Source organism: Adiantum capillus-veneris, chromosome 30 (assembly GCF_014529385.1).
Source record: "Adiantum capillus-veneris isolate H3 chromosome 30, ASM1452938v2, whole genome shotgun sequence".
Classification (NCBI taxonomy): domain Eukaryota; kingdom Viridiplantae; phylum Streptophyta; class Polypodiopsida; order Polypodiales; family Pteridaceae; genus Adiantum; species Adiantum capillus-veneris.
The window spans coordinates 52,993,085-53,012,768 of NC_140960.1; the positions used below are offsets into that span (position 1 = coordinate 52,993,085).

The 19,684-nt window shown below is 41.2% G+C and overlaps 1 protein-coding gene across 2 annotated transcripts in view; it reads left to right on the forward strand.

The window, feature by feature from the left end:
• The first annotated feature begins 12,367 nt into the window (after positions 1-12,367).
• Positions 12,368-19,684, forward strand: part of FIP2 (potassium channel tetramerization domain-containing protein / pentapeptide repeat-containing protein) — a 54,050-nt gene continuing 46,733 nt past the window's right edge. Inside the window, exons 1-4 of one of the 2 annotated variants that reach the window (XR_015187253.1) lie at positions 12,368-12,544; positions 15,511-15,617; positions 15,850-15,984; positions 16,162-16,314. Coding sequence is in view for 1 of the 2 variants with exons in the window: in XM_086506658.1 (XP_086362784.1) it covers positions 12,496-12,544; positions 15,511-15,617; positions 15,850-15,984; positions 16,162-16,314 (444 nt within the window). In the remaining variant the exon portion in view is untranslated. The remainder of the gene's footprint in view (positions 12,545-15,510; positions 15,618-15,849; positions 15,985-16,161; positions 16,315-19,684) is intronic. The other variant, XM_086506658.1, reaches the window with a different exon arrangement.

Here is a 19,684-nt window from a genome sequence, read left to right on the forward strand (position 1 = left end):
TTGATGCAGCCTTTGGAGACGAGGGCTTCACAGAGTCCTCCAAGCTATGCCATGTAGCTATGCACTTTCAAAAATCTGTTCATCAATGGTGGGCTAGTCTCCGCGGGAATGGCGAAGCCCCAAGGACATGAAAAACTCTACAAGTTTCCATAATAAAGAAATTACTTGCAAGCAATACCAAGGACAAAGTGCTTAGTGAATGGATAACCTTGAAGCTAATATCCACGAGTCTATCCACAAATATGTAGACAGGTTTTGGGATTTTCATCTCAAAGCTACAGCCTTTCAAAAGATAGACTTTACCGAGCAAAAGAAAAAAATTTGTGCGGGATTACCTGAAGAAATGGCCGAGTATGTCAACTCCCAACGGCCCGGTTCTATAACCGAAGTCATCCACCACACTATGGTTGCATCTCGTATCAATTTCCAACAAGGGGCTAAAAGGAATGCCATGCCCATGGAAAACAAAGATCAAAATGATGCAAGGGGGAAGAACAATGCTCAAAATTCTTCCCAAGGCAATTCCAACAACAATAACAACAACAACAAGACAAGGAGAAAGGAGTTTACAAAGGTAAAAACAAACTCTCTCTTGAAGAGCTAGAGGCTTTTTGTAAAGATCACAAATGCTTTAAGAGTGGAGAGCAAGGACATGGCTATCATTCTTGACTCAAAAGAAATGTCCGCAATGAGACTCCTAGAGCTTCCACGGTCGAAGCTCCAAAAGAGGATACTCATTGCAAAGGATCATACCTTTCGTATGCTTGGGGGAAGGTGAGGGAGCATGATGCCTTCATCCTATTTGATCCTGACTCTACTGACAACTTCATATCAATGGAGTTGGCCACAAAGCTGGGCATACAAGCTTTCGAGATGGGAGATACTATAACTACCGATGAGTCTCTCAAGTGAACCCAAGCCTCCGTTTCTCCCTTATTGGAAAGTTGAGGCTTCATGTCCAAAGCTACGTCGACAAAGAAGACTTTTTCATCTCTCCTCTCCAACATGTGGATGTTATCCTAGGGGCACCATGGTCCAACCGCATGGTTAACAACATGAAGCTCCACAAAAGGAGAATCTACTTCACCTATAGAGAAAAGAGCATGTATATAGATGCTAATAAGTCAAAAAATACTATAGATGAAAAGAGCATGTATATAGATGCTAATAACAGCTCCATTTTCTCGCACATGATTTTTATCAAAGAGTCTCTAAATGATGATAATGTTTTAACAAAACAAAGTGGTAGGAATCAAGAAGAATTAGACTTGTCTAATTTTCTAAATAGATTCCAAGATGTATTTATCGATGACATCCCTATGGAGTTACCTCCAAAACGAGGGGATGATGACCATAAGATAGAGCTTCTACCTAGGAGCTCACTGCCAAATAAACCTCCTTATAGAGTTTCTCAAGCTCAACAAGAGGAGATTATGAGGCAAGTGCTCGAGTTGGTGGACAAGGGGATGGTGAGGCCTAGCTCCTCTCCCTTTTATTCTCCAATCCTTTTAGTGCAAAAGAAGGATGGCACATACCGCATGTGTGTGGACTATTGAGCAACAAATCGTATCATTATTAAAAATAGATTTCTCGTACCACGGGTAGAAGGTCTATTTGATAAGCTACAAGGTTCGACCTACTTCAATAGGATTGACCTTAAAAGCGGCTATCATCAAATAAGGATAGTGAATGAAGATATCGTAAAGGCCACGTTCCGTACAACGTTTGGTCTTTATGAATACCTTGTCATGCCTTTTGGTTTGACAAATGCTTCAGCTACGTTCAACCGCCTAATGGAGAAAACCGTTAGACCCTACCGCAAGTTCACTGGAGTGTTCTTCAATGATATTATCATCTACTCCATATCTTTGGAGGAGAATAAGCAACACCTCTAGGTAGTTTTTCAAGCTATGAGGGAGAATAAACTTTTCATTAACCAAATCCAAGAGATCCAATACTTAGGTCATATTATCTCTCAAGATGGTATCCGTATGGATCTAGCCAAGCTTGAGGTAATAAAAGGATGGCCTAATCCAAGGAGTCTACATTGTTGGGTGAAGAAGGAAGTGAGGGAAGCTATAGACGCGAACACACACCCGTAGATGCACACACACACACACACACACACACACACAGCAAGAAGCTTGATAGCTTGAAGCTCCCTCACTTTGTTATGAAGAGTTCAAGTGTGAGTATGAGAGAAAGATACGAGTCTCCCTAAGTATAACGTACCACCACACATGCGTATAGTGTGTATATGTGGTTACATGGGGTAAAAACCTCTAGCCAGCACTAGAGTAAAAAGTGTCCGTGTATAGGGAAACGGTTCACATCAAAACTACCCGAGGGACACGCGAGTGTAACAAACCCCCCTGGAGTGAATGATATGAACATGTACACGGAGGTGACAGATCAGCCCCCGCATGGTAACAAGCCTAAAGCTTTGCGAAAAGCTTCAAACTTTTCCCTTGGACGAGCTTTGGGGAACAAGTCTGCCACATTGTCTTGTGTAGGTACATACGTGAAATCAATATCTCCTGCATGTAGCCGCTCTCTGACATAGTGATAATGCACCTCAATGTGTTTTGTGCGAGCATGAAACACTGGATTCCTTGCAACTGCCAATGCACTCTGACTATCAGTGAAAATGGTCGTAGACTCATGTGGCTTCATGCATAGATCCATCAAGAGACGTCTGAGCCATACACACTCCACCATAGCCGTGAATGTTGCCTTGTACTCAGCCTCACAACTGGATGTGGCCACAGTTGGTTGCTTCTTACTCAACCATGATATGCATGATCCACCAAGAAGAAAGCAATTACCACTAGTGGACACTCGTGTATCATAACAACCAGCCCAATCACTATCTGTAAATGCATGCAAGCATGGCTGATTATCTCTACCATAGAAGAGACCAAAGTTCATAGTGCCTTTGAGGTATCTAAAGACACGCTTCATAGCTTGCCAATGCTTAGTGTTGGGGCTATGCATAAACCTGCTCAACTGGGAAACAACATATTGTATGTTTGGCCGAGTATTGCATACATAAATTAAGCATCCCACAGCTTGTTGGTAGAGAGAAGTGTCAAATGCATCATCAAAATCCTCAATTGAGAACCTGAGGCCTGTCTCAACAGGAGTTGAAATGGACTTGCAATCCTCAAAACCAAAATGATGAAGCAGCTTCTCAATGTATTTTTCTTGATGCATGATAATACCCCCCTCAACGGAAACAAACTGGATACCAAGATAATAGCTCAAATGACCAAGATTTTTTATCTCAGAAGCTTGTTGCAAATCAGCCTTTAGTTCCTCACATGACCCAGTCAAAAGCATATCATCAACATAAAGAACAATCACAATCAAGTCATTGCCATCTTTGCGTACATAAAGTGTGTTCTCAATCGGACTACATTGGAAACCAAGATCAATCAAGTGCCGATGCATCTTCTCATACCATGCACGTGATGCTTGCTTAAGTCCATACAAAGCCTTTCGCAAGCGACATACTTTATGCTCCTGACCTTTAATGGCAAAACCAGGAGGTTGTTTGACATAAATTTCTTCATGTAAGTCACCATTCAAAAATGTAGTTATCACATCCGATTGATGCACTTTCCAACCACGATGAGTAGCCAATGCCACCACAGTACGAATGGTAGTCATGCGTGAAGTAGGCGCAAAAGTCTCCTCATAGTCAATACCATATTGTTGCGCATAACCTTTTGCAACAAGGCGCGCTTTGTAGCGTTCAATACTACCATTAGACTTTTGCTTAACTTTGTAAACCCACTTAGTACCGATTGCATGCTTACCTTTAGGTAAGTCACATAACTCCCAAGTACCATTCTTGGAAATCGAATCCAATTCGGATTGCATAGCAGCCATCCACTCCTCATTTTCAGATTCATCTTCAAAAGATAGTGGTTCTTCATTACATGCTGTTACAATGAGAGCTACATCCACAAAAGCACTCGATACATGGCGAGTAGATGATCTTGTTCTACCACGCAAAGGAGCACTCAACCTACTATCTTGTAAAGTTTGCTTCAGCCACCTTGGCATTGCTTGTGCATCCCTGATAGAAGTGCGTTCCTTATGTAATTCAGACATTGTTGTGAAGGCACAAGAGCATATGCCAAACAACCAAACACACGCATATGGCTCACCATTGGCTTTCGACCATTCCAAGCCTCATAAGGTGTAACAACTCTCAAAGCTTTAGTGGGGCATCTATTCAAAACATAGTTTGCACATATGAGCGCTTCCATCCAAAACTTACCAGGAAGATGCTTTCCTTTAACCATACAACGTGCCATTTCCAAGAGAGTATGATTCTTACGCTCGGAAACACCATTTTGCTAGGTGTATATGGCATAGTACATTGATGCATAATATCTTTGTCACGAAGAAAAACATTAAACTCATGCGACATATATTCCCCACCATGATCTGTGCGAAGAGTAATAAGTTTGTTGCCACTAAAATTTTCAGCCATAGTCACAAAGCTTTTAAAGCATGCAAAAACTTCATTCTTTGCTTTCAATGGATACACCCAAGTATGGCGAGTAGCATTATCTATGAAGATAACAAAATATACATACTTTCCAAAAGATGGAGTCTTCACAGGACCACATACATCACTGTGTACAAGCTGTAATTTTTTTGTAGCATGAACAGAACCATCCTTCGAAAAAGAGGCATGATGCATTTTGCCAAGTATACAACCTTCACAAGCATGCTTCTCAATGGAGCCAAGTGTGGGCAAACCAACAACCATATCACGCTTTTGTAAATAGAGCAAGCTATTGAAGTTTAAATGACGAAAACGTGCATGCCATGACTCCGTTTCAGCCATAGAAGGAGTACGAACAAGCAAGGCATTTGATGCATGTCTCTCATAAGTATCCATGCGATACAAGCCATTGCATAACGTCCCAGACATAACAATAACATCACCATTTCTGAAGTCATGAACCATACATTTGGCATCCACAAAATGTACATGAAGACCCGAAGAGGCAATGGTAGAAAGCAAGTTTTTCGTTATGCCTGGCACATACAAGGAATTCTTGAGAGTCACAACACCCCCATTTGTAGCCGTAAGCTTTATGTTCCCAACTCCAATGATAGGGTAAGAGGCATTATTTGTGCAAACAACATGTCCCCCCTTTGGTGCATCTTGCAAGGACACAAAAAACTTCTTACATGATGTTATGTGCTTGGAAGCGCCACTATCAAAGTACCAATCAAGATCAGCCTCATGCACTGTCATACATGTAGAATGTAATGAAGAATCATATGTGCATGTAACAACACAAGCCCAAACATCTTGAGCAAGATTAGCTTCATCATCCTTTGCATTACTCGTGCTCTCAATGATAGACATGCCTGATTGCTTCTTCTTATCATTACGCTTTGCAAGCTTTCTACATTCCTCAATGGTATATCCCGACTTCCGACAATACTTGCATCTCTTCTTTTTTTGTGAATCACCATCACTAGAAGAATTAGTGGAAGAGGGAGTTTGGGGCTTTGGTTTTGATGTGCCCAAAGCTGGTCTGGACTTGCTTCTACCTCTTTGAGAGGTATCAATTAAGTGCTTGAGTTCCCTCAATCAAACCACTTCTATTTGTTCTAGATTGCTCTTCTTGTAAGAGAAGTGACACAACCTCATCAAAAGTATACATGTTGGGATTTCCTTTTTCAACCAAACGAAGAGTAGTAGCAAAGATTTGAAAAGAATCTGGCAACCCTTTAAGCAAAGTGGAGATGAGAGAATTGTCCGAGATAATCTCATCTATGTTTGCCAATTGCTCTTTCAAATCCTTAATCTTTGTAACATACAAATCAACGGATTCACCTTCATCCATGTGCATTTCCTCAAGTTGCTTCCTCAAGTAAGCCACACGGGTTTCATTGCGCCCGACATTCAAAGAAGCAAGTACATCCCAAGCTTGCTTGGATGAAGTGCAAGACCGAATGTGCGGAACAATATGACGCTTCACGGAAAGAGCAATCAAAGCATGTGCTTGGGCATCCTTTGCATCCCATCTAAGCTGATCCTGTGTAGGTGGAGAAGATGAAGAAACAACTGTTGAAGAGCTACTTGCATCTATAACAACAGAAGTAGAACTGCCAGGTCTCTTGTCTACATCTGCCACAATGTTCCATAGTTGCTTTGCAACAAGCACATGTTTCATCATGTAAGACCACATCGGATAATTGGTCCCATCAAGCTTATCCTCAGCTTGAAGCATGCCAAACAAGTCATTGTTGCTTGCCATAGCACCCACGAACAATAAATTGGCAAGAAATGCACTCCTGACAAAACCTGCAGACCTGTAAATGCTGTTACAGCAAAGCCTTAATGTGTCCAGAAATGCTGATTCGTGATATCGTTGTGTAGCACTCATTCTTATCTTGAGTCCTAGGTTGAGCAAAATGGACACCCAGAGCACCCGTGGCGAGCAAAACAGTGACTAGCTGTCCCGAGGTTGCACCTCCTGCAAAACCTAATATGAGGTATGGAGGAAGGAGAATGATTGTGGGAGCTAAAGAGCCTACTCTGATACCATTGTTGGGTGAAGAAGGGAGTGAGGGAATCTATAGACACGCACACACACACACCCGTAGATGCACACACACACACACACACACAGTAAGAAGCTTGATAGCTTGAAGCTCCCTCACTTTGTTATGAAGAGTTCAAGTGTGAGTATGAGAGAAAGATACGAGTCTCCCTAAGTACAACGTAACACCACACATGCGTATAGTGTGTATATGTGGTTACACGGGATAAAAACCTCTAGCCAGCACTAGAGTAAAAAGTGCCCATGTATAGGGAAACAATTCACATCAAAACTACCCGAGGGACACATGAGTGTAACATACATGAGCTACGAAGATTTATTGGTATGTGTGCATACTATAGACGCTTCATAGCTAAATTCTCCTAAATAGCAAGACCACTACATGACTTGACCAAGAAAAATCTTATGGACCGCTAAAGAGCAAAGTGCTTTTGAAAAACTTTAAAAAAAAGTTTACTTCTCAACCCGTGCTTACAATACTGGATCTCTCAAAACCATTTGAGGTCCAATGTGATGCTTGTGGAGAATTCCTTGGAGCAGTTTTGGTTCAAGAAGGGCATGCCATAGCATATGAGAGTCGAAGACTCAATTCCGACGAGAGAATATCGGGCATCTACAAGAAGGAGCTACTAGCTGTCCTACATGCCCTCGACACTTGGAAGCACTATCTATTGGGGACTCCAATCATCTTACGAACGGACCACCAAAGTCTCAAGTACTTCATGACGCAAACCAAGCTCTCCGACAAACAAATGAGGTGGGCAAATTTTCTTTCACAATTCAATTTTCATATTTATCATATTGCTGGTAAGCATAATCAAGTGTGGTCGATGCACTATCACAACAATGGAGAGCAAATGTTGTGTCTATAGCAACTCACAATGATCTATCTTTTATGATAGATGAGTATGCTACTGACCCTGATTTTAAAGACATAATGTCAGCCCTTGCCTTAGGGAAGAAAGAGGAACCATTCACCTTGCAGGATAGTTATCTTCTCCATGGAAACACGCTATGTGTTATTCAATCCCTTCGTGAGAAAGTGATGTATGAATCCTATGCTCCTCCCTATACGGGGCATAGAGGGATTCAACCTACTCTTTGAGGAGTAGAGATGTATTTTTATTGGCCCACCATGAAAGTGGACATACAAGAGTATGTTTCCAAATGTATGGTATGCCAAAAGACCAAGTATGATAGAGGGAAACAACCTGGATTACTCCAGCCATTACCAAACCCTAACTCGCCATGGGAGAGTATATCCATGGATTACCCAAGTCTATCCATGGAAATACAGGAATATGGACAATAGTCGATAGGTTTAGCAAGCAAGCACACTTTATTCCTGTCAAAAAGACTATTAAGGCACACCAAATGACAACCCTCTTCATATCTCAGATTTTCAAACACCATGGATTGCCGACATCCATCATGTCAAATAGAGATCCTAGAATGACCAATAATATTTGGAAAGGTCACTTTGAAAATCTAGGTACAAGGTTGAATTTCTCTTCGGCCTATCACCCACAAACGGATGGCCAAAGTGAGATAGCCAACCTTACGATTCTCGATCTACTAAAGACTTATGTTAGAGAAGTAGATCAACGCTCACAATGGGAGAAGTATCTACCACTCATAGAGTATGCGTACAATAACATTGTCCATACTACTACTACGGGGAAGGCACCTTTCAAAATCATTGAAGGGAGACCTAAAAGTCCCTCACTACTTAAGGTACATGGGAAGATCTTTGTTGCCGATGGGTATAACTGAGACCTACAAGAATCTTTCCAAAAGATTAAGGAGGCTATGTACATCTCGCAACAAAGACAAAAGGCTGCTTCTAACAAGCACAAAAGGGCCTTAGCTTTCAAGGAAAATGATTGGGTCCTACTCAAATTTTCCAAATCTCGATTGAGGCAGACTGTGGGAAAAAATCCTACGGGCCACCAAAAGTATTATGCTAAATTAGCAAAAAGATACTATGGTCCTTTTTAAATTCTAAAACCAATCAATGAGATGGCCTATCAACTCAAGTTTCCCAACCATTGGCTCATTCACAATGCTTTCCATGTGAGCCTACTTAAGCCTTACAAAGGAGAGCCACCACAAGAACCAATCCTTGAGGACCCGCTTGAGATCGAAGATCAAGAAGAGGTACTTCAACCCAAATGGATTCTTCGACATGAAGACAAGGTACTAAGACATGGTAAGATTATTTGACAGTATCTTATTAAGTTAAATAAATTATCCTTTTGAAGATGCTAGATGGATGCAAGGAACACAACTTAAGGATAGTATGAACCTTGTCAATGCTTGCAATGCTACATTAGAGTAAACAAATGTAAATGTTTCTGTCTTATAGGACTAGTTCTCTTTTTATTGTGCAAAAATTTAATTAGTATGCATGCTTAGAATCATGTTTGTGATGATGACGTCTCTCAAACACTAAGTAGAATTTGTCACTCTACTTTGGGAGAATGAAATGGACTCAAGAGCAGACATGCTTGCAACAGCTAAGTCTCCCAAGCACCAAATGGATTAGTCATCCATTTTGGAATGACGTCGTAGGGTAAAAAGGGATCCTCTACCCGCTAAGAAACATAGACTAATGACTAAGGCTTTATCTTCTCTACCTCATAGTCGAGGACGACTATGATTTCAAGAGAGAGTAATGTCATAAAATCTAATATCTAACTAATCCAAATGATTTTCTCATATTAAACCGATCATTTAATGTGGGAGAATAAACGAGAACAAGAGTTAGAATATAGACATGTGCTTATGGATCTATCTTAGCAAAGGACCAAAGTCAATGGATTCAAACGAGAGATGGTTTGTCAAAGAGCATTACTAGCTAATGGAGCTTGAAAAACCTTAGGGTTAGCTTTCATTAAAGACCTCCAAAGGTTAGTGTTAAAAGTCCTTAGACCTTAGGCAAGCTAGGGCTGAGTTTGAGGTAGAAACCCGGCCCAAGCTTGAGGTGCTTGCTCACTAAGGTGTTTGAGGTGCTTGTCGAGCTTGGTGACTAAGGTGCTTAAGGTTCTTGTCATGCTTGCTGACTAAGGTGCTTGAAGTGCTTAAGGTGCTTGAGATGCTTGAAGTCAAACAAAGGCCTAGAAAGAAGGGGGCGAGCCCCAAAAGGAGGGAATGTGATTGGAAAGTCTCACACTTACCCAAGGGACACCCCTTTCCCTCAAGAGGCTAGTAGGATACATGTCAAGCCCCTAGCTAGGTTGCCCCCATAGTGTGCCTAAAGACTATTGGTTGATCCTTAGAGAGGTCCAATGAGAATTTAGCTAATCAAATTAATTATTTAAGCATTATTCAAGCCCTCTCTATCAAAGGGGTAAGGAGGACACTTTAGCTAGGATGAAGGGTCAATCCAAGTAACAAAGGGGGTTAGCTTGAGGGATATACACCCTCACACACACACACACACACACACACACACACACATACACACACACACACACACACACACACACACACACACACACACACACATTCTCATGTGTGAAGTGCAAAGAACTTCATCTCCTTCTCCAAGTTTGTTGAGAAGTTGAGAGCCTACACCAACACTCTTGGCTATGAAATGCAAATCCAACCAAGAGCCATGCTTCAATGCTATGCTAGCCATCTTCTTCATCTCCATGACTATGATACTATGCTATGCTAAACTCAATGAGTAATGGTAAGAGAGGACAATATTTCTTTCTCGTAAGAATGCTTCTTCTTCCTCTTTCCTATCCTCATTCCCTGCTAGCTCTCTCCACCTTCGAAGGTGTTTGAGGTCTTGCGATTGAGGCGCAGGACAAGTTAATGCTTTCATTTAACTAAGTTACAGGCATAATTGTGGTGCATGAAGCTCTCTATGGTAAGAGAGGACAATATTTCTTTCTCGTAAGAATGCTTCTTCTTCCTCTTCCCTATCCTCATTCCTTGCTAGCTCTCTCCACCTTCGAAGGTGTTTGAGGTCTTAGGACTGAGGCCCGGGACAAGTTAATGCTTTCATTTAACTAAGTTACATGCATAATTGTGGTGCATGAAGCTCTCTATCTTCATTGCACCATCAAGGTCTCAAGTAACACAAAGCTTGTTTTTTTTGTACCAAGTCTCTCTTTATGGGAGAAACTATAATACAAAAGCCTTTTGGAGGGGGGACCGGCTCCACATAGATCCGGTCCTCAACTGTTGTCAAGTTCTCTAATTCTCTCTCTTGCAAAGTATTGTTCATGCCAAGTTAATTAAGTATAATGGCTATGTTGCTACCTCTAATCAAGTTCACCCTCTATTTTCTCAAAGTATTCTCATAAAAATGCTCACTACAATTTTCTTACTTCCGTTATTCTCAATGTTCATAGTCCATTTCCATTACAAGGTGTGTGTGTTGTAATTTCAAAGTTGTAGGTAACTCTCTTTTAAATATAAAGAAAAAATCTCATCAAGGCTTTTGGACACTTGTCTTCCTAAAGAGTGATCCTCATCTCATTCAACCAATCAAAATTTTTATTTTAAAAAAGTAATTGTAGCCAATTCAAACATGTGAAAATTTCGCTGGGCATCACACTACCCTCTTAACAAATCATCATTTCAAGTGCATTATCCTAGTCTTAATGCTCTATAAAAATTGAGATATTTACTACGAAGAAATTATTGTCAATGCTTTATATACTTACTTTCTAGCGAGTGGTTCGTATCTAATTCACCAATTAAAAAAATTGCTAGAGTAGAGGAGCCAATTATAAGATGGGCCTTTGTTTAGGAACCCATCTACCCCCAATATATCTACACATGGTTGAATTAGTTTCACTACTTTTCAGTGGAGTAGTGGTAGCCGTGGCAGCAAGAGTCGCAAGCTCTTGTTGGAGAAATGCTAGATCAAGAACTTTGATTTGCACTCTAGTCTCTCCTCATGACTATTTGACACCCCCTTGTCAGGTGGGATCGACAGTCCACGATCTCTCGATGATGTGGACTGTCCGTTTATTCCCAAGAATAAAAGGATTTCGATCGGTTCTGCCGCGTGACTTGAACCCACCACCTCGCACATAGAAGACAACGACTCTCCCATTCAGCTATCGTGCTCCACTTGGAATGAGGGTGAGAACGTAAAATAATATGTCAAAAGTGACGGGGTGGGGATCATATGGTGTTCCTTGGAGATCACTTTGGAATCGTCGGATCACACAATGATCACTTTGGAATAGGTGGGGTCACAAGGTGATCACATTTCAATTGGGAATTGCACGTGGATCACTTGATGTTCACATCGAGTTTCCTTGGGGTTCACTTCGATCGTGATCACATGATGATCACTTGGGGATTAATTCGCCCATCGGATGGCACAAAACCAATCCCGCCCACCCCCAATTAATAGGGACCATTGATCCCACTTGACGAAAGGGGTATCAAATAATCAGGAGGGCAGTCTCTCCTTTGGCTAAGGATAGTTGAAGTTACGCCTCTAACCCTACAAGGAATTCATTTAAGCCAAGCTCATGCAAAAAAGGGACCCACGCACCAACACCCTTTGGTCTAGAGCGACTGAACTATTTTAAACTCACCCCAAAAGTGTATGGGAGCTATAGCCAATCAGCCAAGTGGTCGCACTAGGCGGAAGGATATCTGTCCCAAAAAGGACTTTCCTTTCGCCGGACGCACCAACACCCTTTGGTCTAGAAAGATTGAACTAATTCAAACTCACCCCAAAAAAGGGACCCACAAATGAGTCGTTAAAGTTTAAAAAGTACATAATAGGCGTATCTAGCCTACTTGTTAAGCAGGACTGAAGGCAGCTTTCGCGTCGCGATCCCGCGACGGTGTGTGTGTGTGTGAGAGAGAGAGAGAGAGAGAGAGATCTTTTTTACCAATTGCATCCGTTCCCTTATTCTACGAGATGGGCAGCGAGGAGAATCACTTCCCTTCTGTGGTCAAGCTGAATGTCGGTATGCCTCGTTTCTGTCTTTTTTTTCTCTTTAAATGCACAACCTGCAGAGAGGCTCCAAAATTCCACTTTTTGATGTCTCTTGGACAGTTTGATTCAATCTTCAGGTTTTCATATGTCTTGTATGAAAAAACTGCTTTTGTTAACTCGTCTTTGAGCTTCCCATGAAGTTCACCATATAGTTTGCCTCAAGGTTCAGGGTTCCACCTTTGTGCTAGGTTGCTAGAACCGTTGCTTGTGCAAGATTTTACTAGGGGTAAAGTAGCATATGGCTAAGTATAGTGGTCTATACGACTTTGCTGGTCACCCTGATCCACAGGTACCTTGCTTACTCATTTTAGGATCACTCGACTTACTGGGTAGACCTCCTCTTTGCACAAAATTGCCCCTATTATCGTTAGTAACATTGTCTGGTTTTTTCAAAATTTTATGCATAATTTTCTTGCAGCTCCTTTAAGTTGGTTTCATCGGTTTATCATTGTCATGTTGTATGTCTATTTGTCTTTTGAGCTGGCATCAGATGGTCCTGCTTATTGGGCACATCCATGATAATCACTATGCCATCTTTGCATTTGTGAGCTTGAGTAGATAAAATCCATGGTAATACTCTCCCAAAGTCTAGTTATATTTGACTTATTTGACAAATAATGTATTTCCAAACAAAAGCTTCTAATTTCCTACCACAAAGAAGGTCAATAGACATAAGCCTCCACAACCTAAATAGTGGCACAAATGCATAATGCCTTGCATATAGTGGAGTGCGACTCTCTATAAGCAGCTTCTTGTGCAAAAGGCGTGTCACATAGAGCTTTCCTTGTTAGGAATTATTGTGGGTAAATTAGGGTTGCATTCAATAAGCATAACTTAATCGAAGCTATTAAAGCACTAATGGGAGTCAGCCCAAATAATGACAACAAGCACGAATTGATTAACTTGTAGTCTAGTACATTTGCTCCTCAAGTTATCACACTATCATAATCCTTTGTTCTTTCCTTGCGTTAATGAACGTAACTTCACGTTATTGATGGTTCCTTTGTGTGTGTGTGTGTGTGTGTGAGAGAGAGAGAGAGAGAGAGAGAGAGAAGAAGAAGAAGAAGAAGAAGAAGAAGAAGAAGAAGAAGACGCACCAATGGGGTCCCAACCAACCCTCTTGATGTGGTATTTTCTTTAAATGGAATGTACACATATGCAATATCTCAATGAAAGACTACTTGATACAATGAAGATGTTGCTGTCAAATAACTCTTGAAATGAAGCATCTCCGGGGCTGAATGGATGATCAATTAGATCCGCTCGATGTGGGTTGCTGTTAGCGGATAGCCACCATGGGATAGATTTGACACATGCAATGTGAGACGAATCAATTAAAATCACGAGTTTGGGTTGGGCAATTCATGTGAGGGGTATTAAGACCCTGTAGGTAACATATAAATACTACCTGCCCCCATTGTAATAATCATCTAATTCATTGCCAAGTTGGTTGGTTTAGACAAACTCTCTCTCTTTTTCTTTCTTTCGTGTATTCTCTCTCTACACTTCTGCATCGTCGACTTTGACATGGTATGCAAGCTTTGCGCTCCGTGATCAAGGGAGAGCGAGAAGGAGCAGTTTGTCATACAAATGACAGGCTACTACTTCCTTTTGAGAACCCCAACAAGAACAAGAAGCCTCGCACTTCAATTGGGCTGAATTCTAACATGATTGTAGCATCATGATTCTTCAGTTGAACCTTGCAAAGATCGGGGTTGTATTATGATCAAGAAGCCTTTATCTTCTTCGATCTCTCCACAATTTTATCTCTTCTCAATTGGCCACCAAACTTTGAACTGATGCATGCGCTAAAAAGCAACAACATGGAAGCAGATATGGCGAATGGCACCTACTCTTCACTTTTGGGCACACGTCGATGTCATGTACAAGGCTTTGTGCATTAAGTTCACTTTCACATCATGAAGCCTAATGTGATTCTTTTGCTTGGCATACCATGGTTAGACAAATATGATGCCTTGCTCTGATGTCATATTCGTGAGATCTTTTTGACTCATAAGAACAAATAGATCAAACTTGATGTTCAATATAAGGGCGAGTCCGTCCCTCTTGTAAATGCTTGTACCATTTCCAAATTTAAAATTTTAAAAAATATCTTTTTGTTTACTTGATCTATGTCCAACCCAAGTCTGACCAAGTATGCCATATTGTGCTTACAATTCTAACTGTTGCCTTTGTAACACCCACGCATTTTGAGGAAGCCTCATATGCCTTGCTTTTCCATCATTCGAACATTTCCTCTTAAGCAATTATTTTTAGATACGTTGCCTTCCAGTTGCTTTGTATAGCAATAGCTACAACTAGGACATGTCCACAATTGAGATTTTCTTTGTGAATATGTGCTAGCATCCATATAATTGGGCACCTTCTATTGAGAACACTGTCAATAATGGTGCATTACACCTTAATTCTTAGGAAAAAATGTTACAAATGGTTCTGGCAAGAAGAGTAGTCTTCTCTTGAAGGATAGGACAAATACTATTTTTCATATTTCTCCAATTCTGACCTCTATCCTCTTTACCGTTTCTCCAAATACCCCATGTATTGCATGCTGCAGATGACCTTTTGAGGTCCATTTATATTGCTTGTCACATCATGCCGATGGGACTTGTATTAAGGAATTTGCATTTGAAATTTGAGACTCCAAAGTTGCTCATATTAAGGGAAAGAGTTTGTAGCTTTGTTGTAAAGCTCTGATATCTGCTACATCTTATCTTGCATCATTCTATACACTATCAAATTATTTGTTTAAACTGTCCTTCACTAGGAGGATGATTTTGTGACACTATAAAGTTTGTGTTTCCATGTGTTACGGTTGTGGAGGCTAAATGAACAGTTATATTCCTGGGGAGGATGTTTGGGGGAGAGGGGAGGGTGGGTTCTTTTAATTGCATTTACATAAATTATTTTTTCTCTCAGGGGGTATGCTTTTTGCAACAACCGTAAATACACTGACACAAAGGGATAACGACTCTATGCTTGCTGCAATGTTTAGCGGACGGCATCGTCTTTGCAAGGATTCAAAGGTATCTTTAACAATATTGAACTGGATTTTCTTGTATGAAGATTTGGTGTCCTTTTTTTTCTAGAAACCGTACCTTGCCATGATCTAGTCAAGAAGGCTTTCTGAGGGCTCATTCCTTTCTTAATTCTCAAGAGGACAGGCATCACTTATCAGTGCAATCTTTATTATTTGTGAATCTGACATGGATTTACCAGCAGCTTTTGCTTCCTGATAATTTTTTCATGTCAATTCAGGGAGTTATATTTATAGACAGAGATGGAACACACTTCCGCCACATACTTAACTGGTTGCGAATGGGTGTTTTGCCAACTTTGGACCTGGCCTCCTACCAAGAGTTATTACGAGAAGCAGAGTACTATCAGTTAATTGTATGCATTACGTACCCCATTACTAACTGATGCAAAGTTAATAGCGTAAACTTAGTCTGATAAACTAATCTTCTTTTGAATGCCTTTGGATAGACAACTTTGGATTTATAAGATGTTCTTAGGTCTGGCGGTGTTGCAATCAGTATAATGAATGTTGGATGGCGTTTGTCTTGTCAGGGATTGATGGAGAGACTCAATGCCATCTTGAATAAAAAAGATGATGAGGAGGAGAAGCCTGAATTAACCAGAAAAGAGATACTAAAATGTATACAATCAGAACATGTTCGTCTTAGAGGAGTCAATTTGTCAGGCCAAGATCTTTCAAAGCTGGTAAGATCATCAATAATTCTATCTCAACGATAGACCTTATTGGCTAGTACATACTTCAAGCTTCCTAAATTAGTCCAGTTTTTAATGAAGTCCCACTTTATGGCATATGAGGATGTAATGGCTAGTGGACATGCATGCACAACCCACTTTTGTGTTTGTGAGAGAGAGAGAGAGAGGGAGTGTCTGTGGGAGAGGGAGAGAGAAAACATTAACCAGTTGCCAAAACCATCCTAGCAAACAAATTGTCACAAACAGGAGTGTATAACAATATCAATGATCTTTTATCACCATGGGAGAAGCCAATGTGAAAGAGAGAGGGCGAGAGAGAGAAATAAGATTGACACCGTACTTGGGACAAAAGATGGGCGGGTCCCCGGGACTCCCCTCCCTTCAAAAAGAGTATCTTTAATTGTTGGGAAAAGTCTCTATACCAGCAGACTCCGTTCAGATCTCATGATTCCAGATGGTCTCAGGATCCGAGGGCAAAAACCTTAATCTCAGAACCCGTGTTCCTTACTTAGAATCCTAATCTCCGAAAAGCTAAATCCAATCTTAGGGTATGGTAACCTTTTAGTCCTATCAAAGGTGCAACCGGAAAGGGTGAATCGGGTGATGGTCTCGTTTGTAACTGCGAGCAAACTTCCTGTCGGGACCTGGCAGCCAATGGATTATGGGTTTATTGTGACAGATCTCCTCGGAAATGTCCTATTGTGTACCACCCACCGAATGGGCACGGCTAGCCAATCTACAAGTCAACCTGCAGTAGAGGGTGGAGAAGCAGAGGAGAGTGCAAGTGCTAGAGAGAGAATGAGATTGCAAGGCAAAAAAGTGAAGAGAGGAAACATTGGAGCAATAAAAAAATTCTAGAGAGAGAAAACGGAAGAGATGCACATGAGAGAAGGCTAGAGAGAGAGTGCGCTCTAGAAGTTATACATAAGACTTCGTTTCGTACAACCTTCGGATTGTATGAGTTTTAGTAATTCCTTTCGGCCTTATTAACGCTCAAGCAACTTCATATCGAATGATGTATCAAATCTTTCGTCCTCGTCGACAATTCATAGGAATTTTCTTTGACGATATTTTGGTCTTCTCTCACGCAGACGAAGAGCATAAACGACACTTGCAGATTGTGTTCGAAGAATTGCAATAAACTTCAAGTTACTGCTAAGAAGAGTGAATTTTTTCTTAACAGAGATTCACTACTTGGGACACAGTCTCCCATAATCAAGTACGCATGGACCCCGCAAAGGTTCAAGCTATTTCAGATTGGCCACAACCTCTTTCAATTCATGATGTCCGAAGTCTGTTCCTACTACAAACGTTTTATTCGCCATTTCGCACATGTCGTTGCACCTCTCCATGATCTCAGACAAAGAAAAAGATATCCTTTGTATGGGGGACTAAAGAGAAGGAAACTTTTGAAAAGCCCAAGTACCTTCTCACTGTAACAAACTTGGACACTCCAAGTCAAGATTCTACCGCGACACAACACAAATTCACTTCAAAACAATTCACAATTGATTCGACACGGCCCGACGGAGTTTCGTGCCAAGAGGTATTGGCCCCAAAGACTGGCGCCCCTTTTGGTATTTCTTTTTATATTAATCTTTGAGCAAAGTACAACTCCCACGGGTGCTCGCTCTCGGATTCTGCGTCCAGATGCTTTGCAGAGGGAGCCCCCCTTGGGTTTATTATAAAGGTTACAAGGGATGCTAAAAGCAGAGCCCCAAAAGCTTCAAAATCAAAAGCTTCTTAAAAAATAAAGCAACTTTTCCCAAAAGCTTCACTAAGCAATTGCATAGGATTTCTCTTGCTTTTTTCCACGTAAATCCAGCTCAAATAACGGGTTTCTGTACAACATGCCACGTCAGCCTGCTTCCGCAGATCTCGGGTTTTGCCGTACGGTGCCACGTCAGCATATCTGCGGGTTTTCTGGGAGCTGCAGCAGGGGTGTGTGTGTGTGTGTGTATCACCGCAAGGGCCAGCCACGTCACCAGTTTGTGACATACCCCCCTCTTGAAAGCATTGTAATCAATCGCCCTCGATTATGCCTGCAAAACAGACAGAGGACATAAACTGTCTTAGCAGACACCGACTGTTAGTACCGACGCACTAGGAAAACACATCTAGCACATGTACCAATCGACAGTCACATCACAGGACCACTTGACATCACATGACAAATCACATTCAAACTTCATTCGGATCTCAGACCATGATTAATCGGCAACGTATTTAGCAATCGCATCTAGATCCAGTCCGGACCTCATAGATGCCCGATTAACTAATCCTTATTGCAACCATGTCTATTGAGATCTTTCAGACCGAAATGTTGCAGTCATTTCATCTATCGGTTCCTGCACTTAGACAAGTCAAGAACAAATCAGTATCGTATTATTGGGAATTCGAGTTCATAAAGTCATACATCAGAACACTGTAAGCTCACAGTATCCCTAAAACTCAAAAGAGACATCAGTGACTTCAGTATAAAAAATCGGGGCAATCTGTTGACAAAGGAGTGGAGCGACTCCCCTCTTGTGCATACCCATTGCACCAAATTCCGCCCAGTTGAGTTTGCGGTTCTGTTTGGAATAGACTATGCTAAACCAAATGCAAAAAATTAAAGGTTCACAATCTGAGGAGTATCTGCTAGGTCCTCCTGCTCCATCCACTTCGCATCCAATGCGGGATAGTTCTCAAATTTAACCAAGAACCGCCTTATCATTTTACCTTTTACCTTTCTATCTTTATGTGCCAAAATCTGTTTTGGAACAAGTATCTCCTCGTTTTCCTCCACTTCGGGTTGCTCATCAGGCTCCCCATCATCGGGCACATCACCTTTAAAAGGTTTCAAGAGACTCACATGAAAAGCATTGTGAATTCTCGAAGCATCGGGAAGCTTCAGTCTAAAGGAGACATCATCATCTTTTCGGAAATCTGGAAAGGTCCATAGTATCTCATGCTAAGCTTTAGAAAAAGCCGCTCCTTTCCCTTTTTCTTTCTCAGGCGTGCTTTCTCAAAACGTAAGAGCACCCAATCTTTCTCCTATCAAATCGTGACCATGTCGATCTGCTGCCTTTTTTTATCTTTCCTGAGATTTCTCCAAAGCCTTCCAGACCAAGTCAAAGTCCCTCGTGAACTGGTCGGCTTCAAAAGAAAATCTCATCTTTCGTGCTAAGGAAGGTTGGAACCTTCGTAGCAAATTCAATAATCTCAAATGGCACCTTCCCCATCAAAGAGTTGATCGTGTTATTGTAGGCATATTCCACCAAAGGTAAAAAAAAACCTTTTCCCACGTAGTCTTTTGATCCAAAGAAGAAGACTGCAACAAATCCAGTACGATTGAATTTGCAATCTCAGATTGCTCATC